Source organism: Oryza sativa, chromosome 4 (assembly GCF_034140825.1).
Source record: "Oryza sativa Japonica Group chromosome 4, ASM3414082v1".
NCBI classification, from domain to species: Eukaryota; Viridiplantae; Streptophyta; class Magnoliopsida; order Poales; family Poaceae; genus Oryza; species Oryza sativa.
Window position 1 is genome coordinate 7,719,285 of NC_089038.1, and position 15,161 is coordinate 7,734,445.

Below are 15,161 nucleotides of genomic sequence, written 5' to 3' on the forward strand. Positions count from 1 at the left end.
GGGCACGCGGGCAACGAGGTGCAGCGAAGAAGCTTGAGGGTCGGCACATCATAACGGAAGTGGAAGAAGATGGACGTCCTAGTGCCCCGGCCGAAGCCGCCAAGAACTATGTACGTCACAGCGGTTGGGTTGTGCGGGATAACGTGCCTGTCAGTACGGTGTACTGGCGAAGAACAAGGGCACGAGGAGATCATGAGAGCTTTGTCCCAGATTCGGAGAAAGAGATGCTGTGGACCACAATGCTCGAGACATTCACCATTCCTGCGGGTACAGAGGACAAAGTGAAAAGGTGGACTCTGAAGAAAATGGCAGAACAGTTTCAGAGCTTCAAGGGAGATCTGTACAAGAAGTATATACTGAAGGGGCAGACACCGAACTTCGACACATTCCCAAAGCTAAGGGATCACTGGGACGAGTTCGTTGCATATAAGACAGGTGAACAAGGGCAGGCGATGATGGAAAGAAACAAAGAAAATGCCGCCAAGAAGAAGTACCATCACCACTTGGGGTCAGGAGGCTATAGCGTCGCGATGCCGAAGTGGGAGGAGATGGAGGCTAGCTTGATTGAGAGGGGTATCGAACCGGCAACAGCCAATTGGCCGGAACGATCGAAGTTCTGGTACTATGCTCACGGTGGAACGCTCAACCCAGCTGATGGCTCACTGGTATTCGGCGTTCAGATACGAGAGGCTGCGCAACGACTAACAGATGCAGTGGAAGCCTCCTCTCAGGGCACGTTCCGACCCGACAGAGATAGGGACGAGCTGACACTCGCCCTGCAGACTCCAGAGCATCCAGGACGAACACGAGGGAAAGGGGTGATTCCTTGGAAGATTGGTTTCAAGGAGGACATCCACACGTACAGGAGTCGGATGAGGAGCAAGAGAGATACCGAGGCGAAGATTGCAGACCTAGAGTTCCGGGTATCGAGCTACGAACTCAACATGCAAGAGGAGGTGGCAAGGAAGGTTGATGAACGCATGGCCGCACATCGGTCCCATGATCCCCAGCCGACCATTCCTCCTGCAATGGTGAGCCCGTCAGGAAACCGTAGCAGCTGCGCCTCAACGGGGCAGGTAGGATCGCAGAGCATGGACGCCATGCAAACACAGGACGAATCGACCTGTCCCGTTGATGACATCACTCAGCGGACACCATGTGAGCTGCATATTCCTTTCAAGAACTTATCAATAAAGGTAAGATTTAGCCATTCCGCTAGTTCCTGCTTATATATGTTGATTACTAATAAATAATCTCTCACAACATGAAGGTGGCGTCGGGCATGGCCATCCCAACGGACCCTTCAGGTACTTACCACTGCAGGCCGATTCCAGCAGGATACTCGAAGGTCGAAGTTGAGTTGGTCGAAGGCGCGTACGAGGACCTCGAGCTGGATTACCCTGGAGGAGACGGTGAGACGCATCTACGAGACACAAGCCATGCCATTATTCTATGGCGCAGGCGGTACATCATCCTCCCTGGGCGACAAGCGGCATCTCGTGCACCATCTCCTCCGGCTCCGCCATCTCCTCCTCACGATCCTGCACCGTCTCCTCCTCATGCTCCGCCAGCACCGTCTCCACCTCAGGCTCCAGCATCGACTCCTCCTCAGGATCCTGCACCGACTCCTCCTCGTGCTCCTACACCTACTCCCCCGCAAGCTCCTCTTCCGGCACCTTCAAAGTCAAGGGCCCCCCCAGCTGCACCGCCTGCCCACACAAGGGCAACGAAGAAGGCGAAAGTTGACGCCGCCAAGAACAAGGACCCGGGGTACGATTGCACGCAAGAGGAGCTTGACGCTTACGTTGCATCAGAAGTCAAGAGACAATTCAAGCCTCGAAGTCCAGAAAAGAAGATTCCTATAGACCCCAGTGTCAGGAACTTCTTCAGGGGTATGTCTGCATCTGTCAAGGAGGCCATCAAGCTATCGGACTATGAGCGAACGCTGAAGAAAGCATCTTCTGGAAAGTCCAAACCAGTCCCTCAGCTTGGAGAGCAACCAAAACAGGAGATCGAGCCGTTGGTTACCGGTAAAGAAATGACGATAGAACAATTTATTACTGACACCGGTCTAACTACGGATCAATTGCTAGGAGTCGCACCAATCGAAAAGGCGGAAGTGAAATACATGTACGAACTCGGTAAACCGCTTGTCAAGCCTGAGCTGCTGCAGTCCCTACCCACACAAATGTACAAGTTCCATCAGCTGTACATGGAGATGAGCGCCGCCGGTAGAGAGATGATCGGAGCGAGGATCAGGGACACGGACTTCTTGCAAGGAGATGACATTCTCTGGATCAATTTCAAGGGAATCTACGAACTATACCAGCTGGACGCCCTCGACGTCTCTATTATGAGTTGCTGGATTTTGTAAGTATATCGTTCGGTTAGATTTCTTACTATACGTCTCCTTTAATAAATTAGGTCCTTGTATATAAGTAGACTATAGAAAATAATATACTCCCTTTTATCGTTGTAGAATGGAGATTCAAAGGGCCCGACGGCGGAGGGTTTTCGATACTGGATTCATCGACCCTCGGAGAGTAAACGTCGCAATGCTCGACCAATATCCACAAGAAACAGAGGACAATCTCGTCCATCTCCTGAAGGCGCAGCATTACAAGACGTTCATACTGTTGCCATACAACACAGAGTTAGTTTAATTTTACTGTCTTCCTACATACCAAATTTCATTCCCGTACGAACTTGCTAAGTGTTTCATATGTAATGCATCCCACGCACATTGCAGATTCCACTGGGTGCTTTTACTCTTCGACCTGGAGGCCTGCACCGTCAACGTATATGACTCAATGGATAAAAAAGAGTCTACGTTTGACAAGGTTTTCGAACTTATAGACAGGTACCGTCATAAGTTCCTTTGTTAATTAAGAAAATCTTGTTATGTTAATTGCTACTACGAATCATAGCTTTAAACTCCATGTAGGGCTTGGTATCGGTTCCGTCATTTGGTCCGCGGCAAATGGAGAGAAAGACTTAGGCGGAAGTTCAAATTTCCTGTGAGTACACATGCTCTATATTTATATTTCTCCGATTCAAATACATACAAGTGTATATTAATTAGATCTCTCGTTGTTTGTCATTTATTTGTAGTGCGCAAAGCAAAAGCAGGGAACTAACTTGTGCGGCTATTACGTGTGCGAGTATTGCCACTGCCTTGCAAACCAAATCATCACCACAAGAGAGCTCGATGTACGTACAAATAAATTCAAAATTTCATTACGTAGCGATTTCTTGTTTAATTACTAATCAATTTCATACATTCATATAGTTTATTCGCATGAGGGATAACCTGACCACACACAAGGAATTTATCACGGCGGTTCAAGAACAACTCATGGGATTCATCAACGAAGAAATCCTTAATCCCAAGGGTGAATTCTACTACGACGGAAACACAATTCACCGGTCCTTAGCTTCTGAGCTAGCAGCGAGTACTACTACGTCGAAATGATAGCTAGCTAGCTAGGACATATAATGGATTGTAATTAATACATGACTACATATGTTTCTATATGCATGTGTACACATTTTCTATAATGTAAATATATTTTGGTCATATATATATATCTATATACATATGCATTAATTTGCATAACATATATATGTGTATAAATACATATATATTATGCATGTATATACATATAATATAATATAATATATATATATATATACATATATATATATGTATGCATATATATGTATTGAAACATATATATGCATGGTTTATATATATATATATATATAAACTATATATATATATAAACCATGCAGCAACAGGGCCATGCAAAAAAAAAAATGGTCAGCTCGATCTTTAGTCCCGGTTGGTGTTACCAACCGGGACTAAAGATGGCTCAGCCGGCCACGTGGCTGAGCCATCTTTAGTCCCGGTTGGTGTTACCAACCGGGACTAAAGATCGATTTTTACTCCCGGTTATTTCACCCGGGACTAAAGATAGCGATCTTTAGTCCCGGATTGGTACTCCCGGTTTGGAAACCGGGACTAAAGGGGGGTTACGAACCGGGACTACAAAGGGTTTCTCCACCAGTGGAAGGTCCAGTGAAGAGCTGTCAAATTACATCATCTACCTTATTGTCAAGTGCAATGTGATGCTTGGAAGTGACGGGCATTATGTGGTCAAAGTTGCACGACGCGATGTGAAGCTGTTTCTGGGAATGGTTGTTAGCCGGAGGGAGTTCGTCCAGAAAGTCCGCGATGGCGACCCAAATGTGAACCTTAAGGAATTCCCTGCACTTGATCGAGCACACCGTGTGTCCTCAAAGCTGTTTAAGATGAACGCACACGACAGGTGGAGACTCATCTCGTTGGTATGTGTGGAGATGATTTGCTACGTCGCGCAAAATTGTGTGGCTGGATTCCATGCCAAGCATCTCAGCACCGGCGGGGAGTTTATCACCCATGTCAAGATGCTCTTGTTTATCATAGGCTTGCCTTTGCGTCGACATACTAAGGAACAGCTATTTCCTTCAGAAGAGATAGAAGAGAGGAAGTTCCTCAGGCGTTCTCATCCATGGAGACGAGGATAAAATCATTCACTGGAGAGAGAGGGAGACTTTCTACCATGCTTGGCATATATTAGAGCCGTTGATTGCTCTTAATCTAACGAACTAAGAAAGAAGGTACCGGTGCAAAGGTACATAAGAGCGTGGGCCAGGTATAAAAGCTAGAAGGTTATAATGGTAATTGTCTTTTATCATCACTTTGAATCATCTTAAGGTCAAGGACTAATCAGTACATTGCAGGCTTTGTTAATTATTTCTGCGTTGTTATGATCATCTTATAGTAGCGCATGATTTTGCTAGGGTATTTAAAATCATTTCATTTGGAGGTGGAAGAAAAGAAGCGAGCTGGGTTAGGACCTAAAACTGAGTGATTTACTTTCATCATAGTTACCGGTGATGGTGAAGGAAGATGGATTAAATAAATCTCTACCTCACGCTCACGTACGTATGGATTAGAAGAGGGGAATCTTTACAAAGAATCAAATTTTAGATTAGATGAGAATATTAGTTTTAGATTAGCGGTAGGTGTCCGTACATATACGTATATAGACGGCAAAATTGATAAAATAAGGTGCTCAAGCAATGAGCTTGAGACGAGAATTACAAGCAGCAGATCATGGCGAGAAGAGGAGTTAGATGGAGGGTAGCGGTAAAATAGGATCGAGTTGAGAAGTTAGTTAGGGATGGTTTGGCTTAAACAATTACTAAACTGACCTTGTTTACATTATTTTTTCCTAAGTTACCCCTCAAAAAATGAACGGTGGATGTGAAGAATGTCGGGAGGTACTGGACATACCTCCCAAGCTGCGCACCGTAAATGGTTGGGAGGAAAACCATTAACTCTATGCACTGGATCGAGGGCAAATATAAGTATACGTAATTTCAAATTGGTATTAACTTACACCACAACACATGATGATTTCAAAATCATAGATGAGTAAAAGGCCCCGTAATTGGTTCTTATATGTATTGCATGCATGGCTGATCATAAATTTGTATAACTAATCATGCTGTCGAATGAATTGCTTCACTAAGCACTCTGCATTCTTTAGACAGAAGCCATGTAATCCTTTTTTATCTTCGCCAGTCTCACAACCACTTCGCTCATTGTCATTCTTTGGTCTGGTAATTCATGTGAGCATAGTAATCCCAACTCAAAAACTGGGACTATAAAGTTATTCAATGAACTAGAAGAATCTTGCACCAGTAACTGGTTATCCACCACATCCATGACATTTGATGGAAATGCACTAGTAACCCACTGCCTTAGAGATAGTTCTCCAACAAACATGGGATCAGTTGGCCTCTTTCCAGTGAATAACTCCAGAAGCATAATACCGTAGCTGAATGCATCGCTTTTCCGTGATGCTTTCCCAACTGACCCATACTCTGGCAATATTTTTTTCCAAACAGGAGAGGAATAAATTAGTAATAAAACTAATAATTGAATAAAAACGAGACAAATTAAAGAACATACTAGAAATACCTGGTGCCATATAACCAACTGTTCCAGGCATACTTGCAGAAATAACAGAGTTGTCGTCACCACATAACAGTTTTGCAATCCCGAAATCGGCCACCAATGCAACCATGTCTTGGTCGAATAGGACATTGCTAGGCTTCAAGTCGCAGTGTAGGACTACCTCACAGTGATGATAGTGAAGATACTCCATTGCCATAGACACATCCAACAGAATGTCCAGTCTCTGAAGGAATCCCAGTTGCTCTCCACCTTCAGAGTGTAGCTGTGTTTCTAAGCTTCCGTTGGGCATGTAGGGAAGAACCAAAGCTCTGAAATCCAGGCTAGAACATGTGGTGAGTATCCTAATCAAGTTGCGATGCCGGGCCATGCGCAGGGCATGACACTCCGAATCGAAGCTTCTCACAGCTTGTTCCAGCTCCATGTTGAGAACTTTTATTGCCACCATAGTACCGTCGTTCAGTTGGCCCTTGAAAACTTTTCCAAAGCTTCCAGCCCCCAAGAAGTTAGTCTCACTAAAATTATCCGTGGCTCGGACAATGTCATGGTAAGAGATCAACCTGTTGTTGAGCACATCTTCCATATCAGGAGAAATGATTCTATCTTCTTGCTTGGCTTTCTTCCTCATCATCATGTACATGCATGTGGATATAACTCATCTCGTACCTCCCAACTCATCATGTACATGCATGTGGATATAACTCATATCTGAACCGGTTGTTTGGTAGGATCCCTGACTCCTTTGGACAGTTTCTAATGACAACATATCTGAACCTATCACGCAACTCATCTCGTTGGTATGTGTGGAGATGATTTGCTACGTCGCGCAAAATTGTGGGGCTGGATTCCATGCCAAGCATCTCAGCACCGGCGGGGAGTTTGTCACCCATGTCAAGATGCTCTTGTTTATCATAGGCTTCCCTTTGCATCGACATACTATGGAACAGCTATTTCCTTCAGAAGAGATAGAAGAGAGGAAGTTCCTCAGGCGTTCTCATCCATGGAGATGAGGATAAAATCATTCACTGGAGAGGGAGGACTTGCAACACCCGAGGCATTTGAGGTTACCAACAAATATTCAAATATTCCATTAATTATGAACACTATTAATATGCACAATTGGAAAATTTTGATCCCCAATGACAGGAATAGGAAGCTTGAACACCCCTTTTTGATGACCTTTGTTAACAATGGCTTGCAAAATATCTGTACCAATAGCAAAAAGCAGAGGAGACAGAGGATCTCCCTGCCTAACACCCCTTTTGCAAGGGAAAAACTTTCCTAGTACCCCATTAAGAAGAATAGAAGTTGAAGCTGAACTGAATAAGATCTGAACCCACTCAATCCATTTGGGAGGGAATCCCATTGAAGTCATAATCTGAAGGACTGCAGGGTGCTCTATCATGTCAAAAGCCTTTTCAAAATCTAGCTTTAAGACTACAATTCCTCTCTTAGACGGCTTACATTGATGCAGATATTCAAAAGCCCAGCCCAAACAATCTTGAATTGTCTTAGTTTTGATAAACCCATATTGATTTTGGTGGATCAACTGAACCATTTTCCCTTGCAGTCTATTTGCCATGGCCTCTGAAATAATTTTTACTGAACTATTCATGAAGGAGATTGTTCTATAGTCACTTGCAAACATATCTCCATAATTCTTACAGTATCTCCCGTTGACCCTAAGAAACTCGCAGGTATAATATCCACATAGCATTGTTGATGTAAAAACACGAGGCCTGAGAGATCTGCTTAACTCCAGTGCAGGTCCAAAAGCTTGCCTTTGGGTGCCAATTGATTTGATCCTGCAGTCAACAAGATAAAGACAAGGAAACCGCGGTTAAATCCATAAATGATAGCCGATCGGCTAGTTGCCGATGACATATCATTTATCTGTGAGCCGATGTCATATTTGAATCGATCGGCAAATATAAATAAGGAAGGACTAAATCTACTCGATCGGCTGTAGACATTAACAATATATAATTTTTATGTCGATATATACTTAAACCAAGTGATTGGGATAGATCGGTCGCCATGCCGAGACAGTATAAATCACTTAGGTCGAAGTATATATTAACAATGAGATTATAGATGTTCATAGCATAGCCGATCAGATAGATCTAGCATGCATCGGCTAATACTCTGATATCACTCTATATTAAGATATTAAAGCAAGTAAAATACATCAAACATTAGCCTAACATACTTTATTGTAATGAGATCTTAACATAAAGGGTGGATCTAGCATGTCAATCAATCATATGAAATATAAAGCTAAATCAGGTAAGATCGGCTGAAACCCCGATACTACCCTAATCGGCAACCAAAAAGCAGGCTAGAGATTGAGATTCTAATCACGACTTATAAGATCAAACCTAACTGATGCAGCTATAAGTATGAAAAGAAAGACAATATCTAGAACAATCAAACCGTTGGATGTTTCATAGAGTGGTAGATATCCTATATAATCTAAGTCAATGTTGGTATTTAACCTGATCGGCTGCCCTCTAGCAACAGATTTTGGCCGATTGAAGGTTAAATAACAATATTGCCTAAGATTATATAGAATATATAATAACTTGACGAATTACGTAAACAAGATTAGATTATCATAAAGATGGAAGCACTAATCCCGAGAATACAAGCCGCCATAACAAGTTTTACCTCTGGTTGAAGATCGAAACCGATGCAGCTCAACCTGAAAGCAAGAACTCGTCGAAATAAAATGAAAGTAAAAAGGGTGGCGATGCGCCGAGATTGTATTGAAAGTGTGTTAGATTGATTACATGGGGCTCGGGGTCTATTTATACCCGAGATTACAAAATATGTCCGTGTCACATTGTCGGATTCGGCTCAATCGACTAACCTTGTCCAACTCGGACTCTGCTGATCACGATCGCAGCCGATTCGGACTTTAGCCGATCCTTGCCCTGTTTCCGAAACGATTTCCATCTTATATTCCGCTTCAGTTTTATCTTTGTCTTCGATACAGAAATTACCAAATTTGGTTGTTAACACATGTCCCCCAAGTCCGGAATATTTGGTAATGTTTCGGATTTGCCATATCTCATCTCCGAAAAAATATCGCACTTGCCGTTTTTCCGACCGTTATCGTTCTGCTTTAAATACTAACCGTTGTCCCCGAGAAACTTCACACCGTTACTTCCGTTTTCACCGCTTAAGCCAAACTCATTTTCTCTCTCTCCGGTGATCCCCTCGGTGCACTTCCGCCTGTGGCAATGTCAACTTCCGCCAGCCCATCCGCCGCGCCATCGGCCGAGTACGCAGAGGTAAGTATCCATCGGCTAGATCCCACTTTCTCATGTTGTAGATCGGTTTCTTCTTGTTCTCATCTTGTTTTCTTCTTCTCTATTCTTATTTGCATCTGTAGCACTTATCCAACCTGGTCGCGATCCCGAGTCTGTCACATGAGCATCACTATTTCCTTGGTCCGATCGGCAATCTTGATCCCACCGAGTTCATCATCGCCGAAACCAATAGGATCCCTTTTAGATTGGCCAACCCAAATCTAGGTCACTGGAAAAACACTTTCAAATCTTGGCCTTCTCTTGAAAAAACTACTCAGAAAAGTTGGTCTGTGTGGTACAAACGGGTATCGGCTAGCAAACAGGGCTATTGGGACAAAATTGGAATCGGCCAGGCACTCGCCCTTACCATAGCAAATTCGGCTAAAGATGAACCCCTGATGGCCGCCGCCACCTATTTTTGGTCCAACACCATCAATGCTTTCCTTTTCAACCAAGGGCCGATGACCCCCACTTTACTTGACATCACCATGATCACCGGTTTGGATGTGACCTCATCGGCTAACCCCATGAGCTTGAACACTAAGAATCAATTTGACTTCATAACTAAGAGCATAGGTGGCTGGTCTGGGTATGTAGCAGTATATATGGGCAAAGGACCTGTCACCTCCCGAGAACATGTGGCCTTCCTACTGATGTGGCTTGAGAAATTCCTTTTTTGTGGATCAAGTTGCGGCCCCACAACCAACTGGCTGTTTTTAGCTGAAGCCCTAGAAACAAAGAGGCAATTTCCTTTAGGCAAGATCCTCCTCGGCTACTTGTATCAAATGCTAAACAATGCATCGCCCAAGATTGCTGATGGCTTAGTCGTTGGTGCAGGTGGGCCATGGTGGTTGCTGCAAACCTGGCTAAACCTGGTAGCCATGAAAGCTGTCAATCGGCCAGCTATGACACAAGCTGAGTTTCCAAGATTAGAGCCGATTACATATGACGATGGGGAAGAACGCACCCACCGCAGGTGTATGTCCTATGGGGAATATGCATCCACACCAGCCGATTTTGGAGCAAAGTTATCGGTTGAGTTACTGAAGGACTGGTTCTTCAGTTTCTATGATAGATTTCAGAAAGATGATAGGGTTTGGTTCCCTTACGAAGACTCAGTGAATTTCGACCTCCCAGCAGACTTTAGATTTGAGGATATCAACCATGAGAGATATCAAAAGTCCAGAGAAGTTTTTGTTGCTGCTATTAGCCCATGCATCCTCCCTATCGGCATCCATCAAGGAAGGAATATTCAAGTCTCCTATGAGTTCTATCATCCGATGAGCTCAGCTAGGCAATTTGGAATGGGCCAACTCCCAATCGGCTTATATTTTGCCGATAAGATCCAATGCAGAGGAGATATATCTTCAACCTTTATGATGGATCGGCTACTCAACATCCCAGGACCTCCATTGGGCAGCATTGAAAATATAGAGTTGGCAAGGTTCAGGAGCAGAAATTTTGACAGATGATGGGGTGAATGGAAGCAACACATATTCCATGTACATGACAGACTTGTTCCCAGATGTCATTCCTCAGGTACATCTTCACTCTTGTCAATTCTATTTAAACAATTGTTAGCCGATTTGAATCTTGACTAACTTTTCTCTTTACCTTGCAGACAACAGAATCTTGCCCTCCTCGTAAAAGTAATAGTGGCAGGGACATAGAATATGCTCCAGGCCTTTTGCCAAATGGTGGTGGATTGACCCCTCTAGTCATCGGCTATCATGCCCCCAAGACCTTAAGTCTGCTTCAAGGGCAGATGAGAGAACCAGCCGATGTCGGTAGGAAGAGAAAAACCAAGGTACCAGCAATTGATCCATCGGCTCTGGCTCCTAAAAGAAAGCCAAAAAGTATAAGCCCAAGCCAGCTGATCACTTGCCAGCCTTAGATCCATCCATCGAGCAAGCTCTGGATGAAGAAGAAATCGGGGAAGATGTCGATCAAGCAGCAGCCGAGTTGAGTGAAGGAGAAAAAACACCATCAGCTTCGCCCAAGCGAACTCCCCCCACTCATGCTGCTCCAGCTCATTTTTCAAGGGTACACATCTCTCCTTGATTTCCTCTTGCCATTGTTTTATTCATAGCCAATTACTTATAAATCTCGTTTTTGCAGAAAAAGAAGACTGCTGTGAGGAAGAAATTGGCAGCAACAACACTTAAACCAGCTCCACCGGTAAGATTGTCCTGTATAAATTCTTTCTCTTATCCGATCATAGCTGATATTTACTTAACGCTTGTCTTTTTGCAGCCTCCTCCTCCTCCTTCACCACCTGTGCAGCAAATGTCGAGTGACCATACCCCATCGGCTACGGGAAGCCATCATATTGAAGAAGAGGAGCACCCAGCCGCTCCTGCCATCCCAGTAAGTCTCTCTCTATAATAAGATCTTAGATCAGCTAAAGTTGTTTGATTATTTAATTGTCTTTGAATTTCTCTCTTGCAGGCCTTAGCCGATCTGTTTTCTTTCGATATCAAAGATTACTTTGATGAGATAGAGGAACAAACCACAAGTAAAGCTCTAGCCCCTCTGGATGAAACTTTCAAGAGAACACTTGAAGATATATCCCTTCGGCTAGAGTCATCATTAGACAACTTGGTGGTTGATTGTGGTTCAATCCGGGCACGATTTGCTGAAATCCAAGCCTTAATCCCGGATGATCTGGCGAACATCATTACTCCAGCTGTATACCTCGAGCAACATCAATTCAAGCTGGAGAAGACTAAGCAACGGATAGCCGATCGGCGGGAGCGGAAAGACATTGAAGCCACCATCCAAGTGTTAACAACCGAATTTGGTAGCATTTGGATCAGGAAAGGGGATTTGATCAAAGAAGAGTTGGAGGCGGAGATCGAGTTCTGGAATAGAGATCGGCTGGAGTCCGGATCGGCTACGGCTAGGATCGGCTGAGGTTGAGTTAAGCTAAATTAGCTGATATAGCCGATTCTGACAATACAACTTGTGCGCGACGTCAGGCGCAGGTTGATGTACTTCAAGATGATTGGTATGCATGGATAGAGTCCTAGGAAGGCAATTGTATCTATTAATTAGGATGTTTTATGTAAATTCCTTATAGATAAGTGTGGGCAAAAGTTTGCCGCAAAGACTTGTGATATTTTAGAGTTTGTTAGAGATAATGGTCGTGTCCGGTATGGCCATATCTTATAATCCTCGGGTATAAATAGACCCCGAGCCCTATGTAATTTTAACACACACGTTCAATACAATTCCGGCGCATCGCCATCCTTTTGCTTTAATTTTGTTTCGATGAGTTCTTGCTTTCGGGTTGAGCTGCATCGGTTTTGATCTTCAACAAGAGGTAAAATTCGTTATGACGGATCATGTTCTTAGGATTAGTGCTTTCATCTTTATGACACTCTAAACTTATTTATAAAATTCGTCAAGTTATCATATATCTTACATAATGTTCAGCAATATCGTTATCTAATCTACTATCGGCCAACATCTGTTTGCAGAAGACAGCCGATTAGGTTAGATCTTGATGTTGATCCAGATTATATAAGATATCTACCATTCTATGAATCTTCTAGCGGCTTGATTGTCTAGATATTGTTCTTCTTTTCATACTTAATGCTGCATCAATTGAGTTTGATCTATTAAGTCGTGCTTAGAATATTGATCTCTAGCCTGCCACCTAGTTGTCGATTAGAATAGCATCGGAGTTTCAGCCGATCGTATCTGATTTAACCACAATTATCCCTATTTGCTTCGCTGTTATGTTAAATCTGCCCTTTATATCAAGACATTGCTATATTCAAATGTGGTAAACTATTGTTCAATATATTATTACTGCTTTAACATCTTAATATAAAGTAGTATCGGAGTATTAGCCGATACATGCTAGACCTATCTGATCGGCTATGCTATAAACATATATAATCCTGTTATGGATGTATATTTCGATCTAAGTGATTTATACTGTCTCGGCATGATTACCGATCTATCCTAATCACCTGATTTAAGTAAACATCAACATAAGGATTATATGTCGTTAATATCTACAGCCGATCAAGTAGATTTAGTTTTTCCTTACTCATTCACGATTGCCGATCGATACATAGATGACATCGGCTCGGATATAAATGATATGTCATCGGCATCTGGCCGATTGGCTATCATTTATAGATTTAACCACGGTTCTTTTGTCTTTATTTCTTGTTGATTGCAGGATCAAATCAACTGGCACGCTCACATATCCGAAGGCGAGTTTTGGACCTGCACTGGAGTTAAGCAGATCTCCCAGGCCTCGTGTATTCTGTCAACACGCTTTTGGCACACCCGGTGGGACCTGATTAGAAGTCAGACGTCAGTTCTTCCTCATGGCCGAGAAACAGGCACCACTACCATCAAGCCCAGGCTCCGTTAAGGGCAAAGCACCGAAGCCGGGATTGACTGACATCATTGATGACAATGTCCTGCCGATCGATCCCGAGAAATTCACGCTTGACCAGAAGCAGGAGTTCGAAGCAATAATGCAGCAAGCACGGGATCAGTATCTGAGCTCGTTCATGCAAACCCACAAGGGAACGCTGGTTCAGAAGTACAAGATAAAACTAGTTGCTGATAGCCCTGGAACCGGTTCTTCTAAAGATGGAGAAGTGAAACAGGCTCCAGATGGCTCGGCTCAGCCGAGCAACAAAGGTGCTACCGGTGGTCCTATAGGAAATCAAGGCGATAACCCTCAAGAAGTGCACGGAGCTCCAAGTGATGTTGCTCAAGGGCTGCAAGGAGGAAATCTTAACCAGAATATTGAGCTAGCACAAGATTTTTTCAACAACTTTCAGGATCGGGTTGATTACGCGGTGCATCATGCTTTGATCAATCAATCCGGGGTCTTAGTCAATACATTGTCAAACATGATGAAGACGATAGCCGATGGCTCGATAGCTGAGCATCAGGCTACAGGCCCGGTTTACTTGCAAGGAGGCGTTTTCCCGAATTATCGAGCTTTGGTCACTGATGCTCAGCCAGCTGTGCAGGCAGCTCCATCTGTCGCACCCGCGACTCAACCAACAGCGCCAGCGTCAACGCCCTTACCTGCTACATAAGCCACGGCGCCAGGTCGGCCGATGAACCCTCGGCTATTAATGAGGGAGCACCCACAGCCTGTTGGGCAGACTGTGAATCAGCCGACTCAAGATCAGGTTGCTGCTATGTTATTGCCACCACCACCAATTGTTGATCCAGCGCAGCAGCAGCCGATCCAGCAGACATCATCAATTCAGCCGGTTGTACGGCCGATCCAACAACAGGTCGTGCAGCCAGCTCAGCAGACACCACCAATTCAGCCGGTTGTACAGCCGATCCAGCAACAGGTCGTGCAGCCAGCTCAGCAAGCACCATCAACGCAGCAGCATCTCCAACCAATCCAACAAACACCGCCAAGGCAACGGCTTCAGCCGATCCAACAGACTCCGGTACGACAGCAGATCGTTCAGCCGATTCAGCACCCGGGGTCGGTCAATGCATCGGCTGGGTTTGCAGCACCTGGGGGGCAACCTGCGCAGCAATTTGTGAATCAAGTTATCCCGGAGCATTTGGTTCATCATGCACAACCGGATGGCGCCTTGGTACCTTAGATGGTTCCTGAGCACTTGGTACGCAATATTCAGCCGAATCTGCATAACTACCAAGGCGGTAACTTGAGCTATCAGTATCAGCCTCCATCCCCGCAAGCCCAATATCAACCGGGGGGATCGGCCCAGCAACAGTTTGCTCCTTAGTTTGGTCAGTTCGAGCCCATGCAGCAGCAACCGCAAGGAGCACCTCAGCAACGACCATGGACTGATGTGATTGCCGATGTA

The 15,161-nt window shown here is 44.4% G+C and overlaps 3 protein-coding genes and 1 long non-coding RNA gene across 4 annotated transcripts; 3 read left to right on the forward strand and 1 right to left on the reverse strand.

Annotated features, from left to right (window-relative positions):
• On the forward strand, positions 1 to 2,666 carry LOC136356304 (uncharacterized). The gene is made up of 2 exons (XM_066310036.1): positions 1 to 2,370; positions 2,480 to 2,666. The coding sequence occupies exons 1-2, from the start codon at positions 1,265 to 1,267 to the stop codon at positions 2,661 to 2,663; spliced, it is 1,290 nt and encodes a 429-aa protein (XP_066166133.1). The 5' UTR covers positions 1 to 1,264; the 3' UTR covers positions 2,664 to 2,666.
• Positions 2,667 to 2,836: 170 nt separating this feature from the next.
• Positions 2,837 to 3,547, forward strand: LOC136355958 (uncharacterized). Its single transcript, XR_010740559.1, has 3 exons — positions 2,837 to 3,017; positions 3,112 to 3,210; positions 3,290 to 3,547. It is a non-coding gene; the product is annotated as an uncharacterized lncRNA (long non-coding RNA).
• Positions 3,548 to 5,590: 2,043 nt separating this feature from the next.
• LOC107280600 (receptor kinase-like protein Xa21) lies at positions 5,591 to 6,626 on the reverse strand. Its single transcript, XM_015779248.3, has 2 exons — positions 6,029 to 6,626; positions 5,591 to 5,931 (listed from the first exon to the last, which is right to left on the reverse strand). Exons 1-2 carry the CDS (start codon positions 6,603 to 6,605, stop codon positions 5,591 to 5,593), a joined length of 918 nt encoding a protein of 305 aa, XP_015634734.2. The 5' UTR covers positions 6,606 to 6,626.
• A 7,050-nt stretch (positions 6,627 to 13,676) lies between these two features.
• Positions 13,677 to 14,936, forward strand: LOC136356149 (uncharacterized). The gene is made up of 2 exons (XM_066309729.1): positions 13,677 to 14,159; positions 14,502 to 14,936. The coding sequence occupies exons 1-2, from the start codon at positions 13,677 to 13,679 to the stop codon at positions 14,934 to 14,936; spliced, it is 918 nt and encodes a 305-aa protein (XP_066165826.1).
• Positions 14,937 to 15,161: the final 225 nt, after the last annotated feature.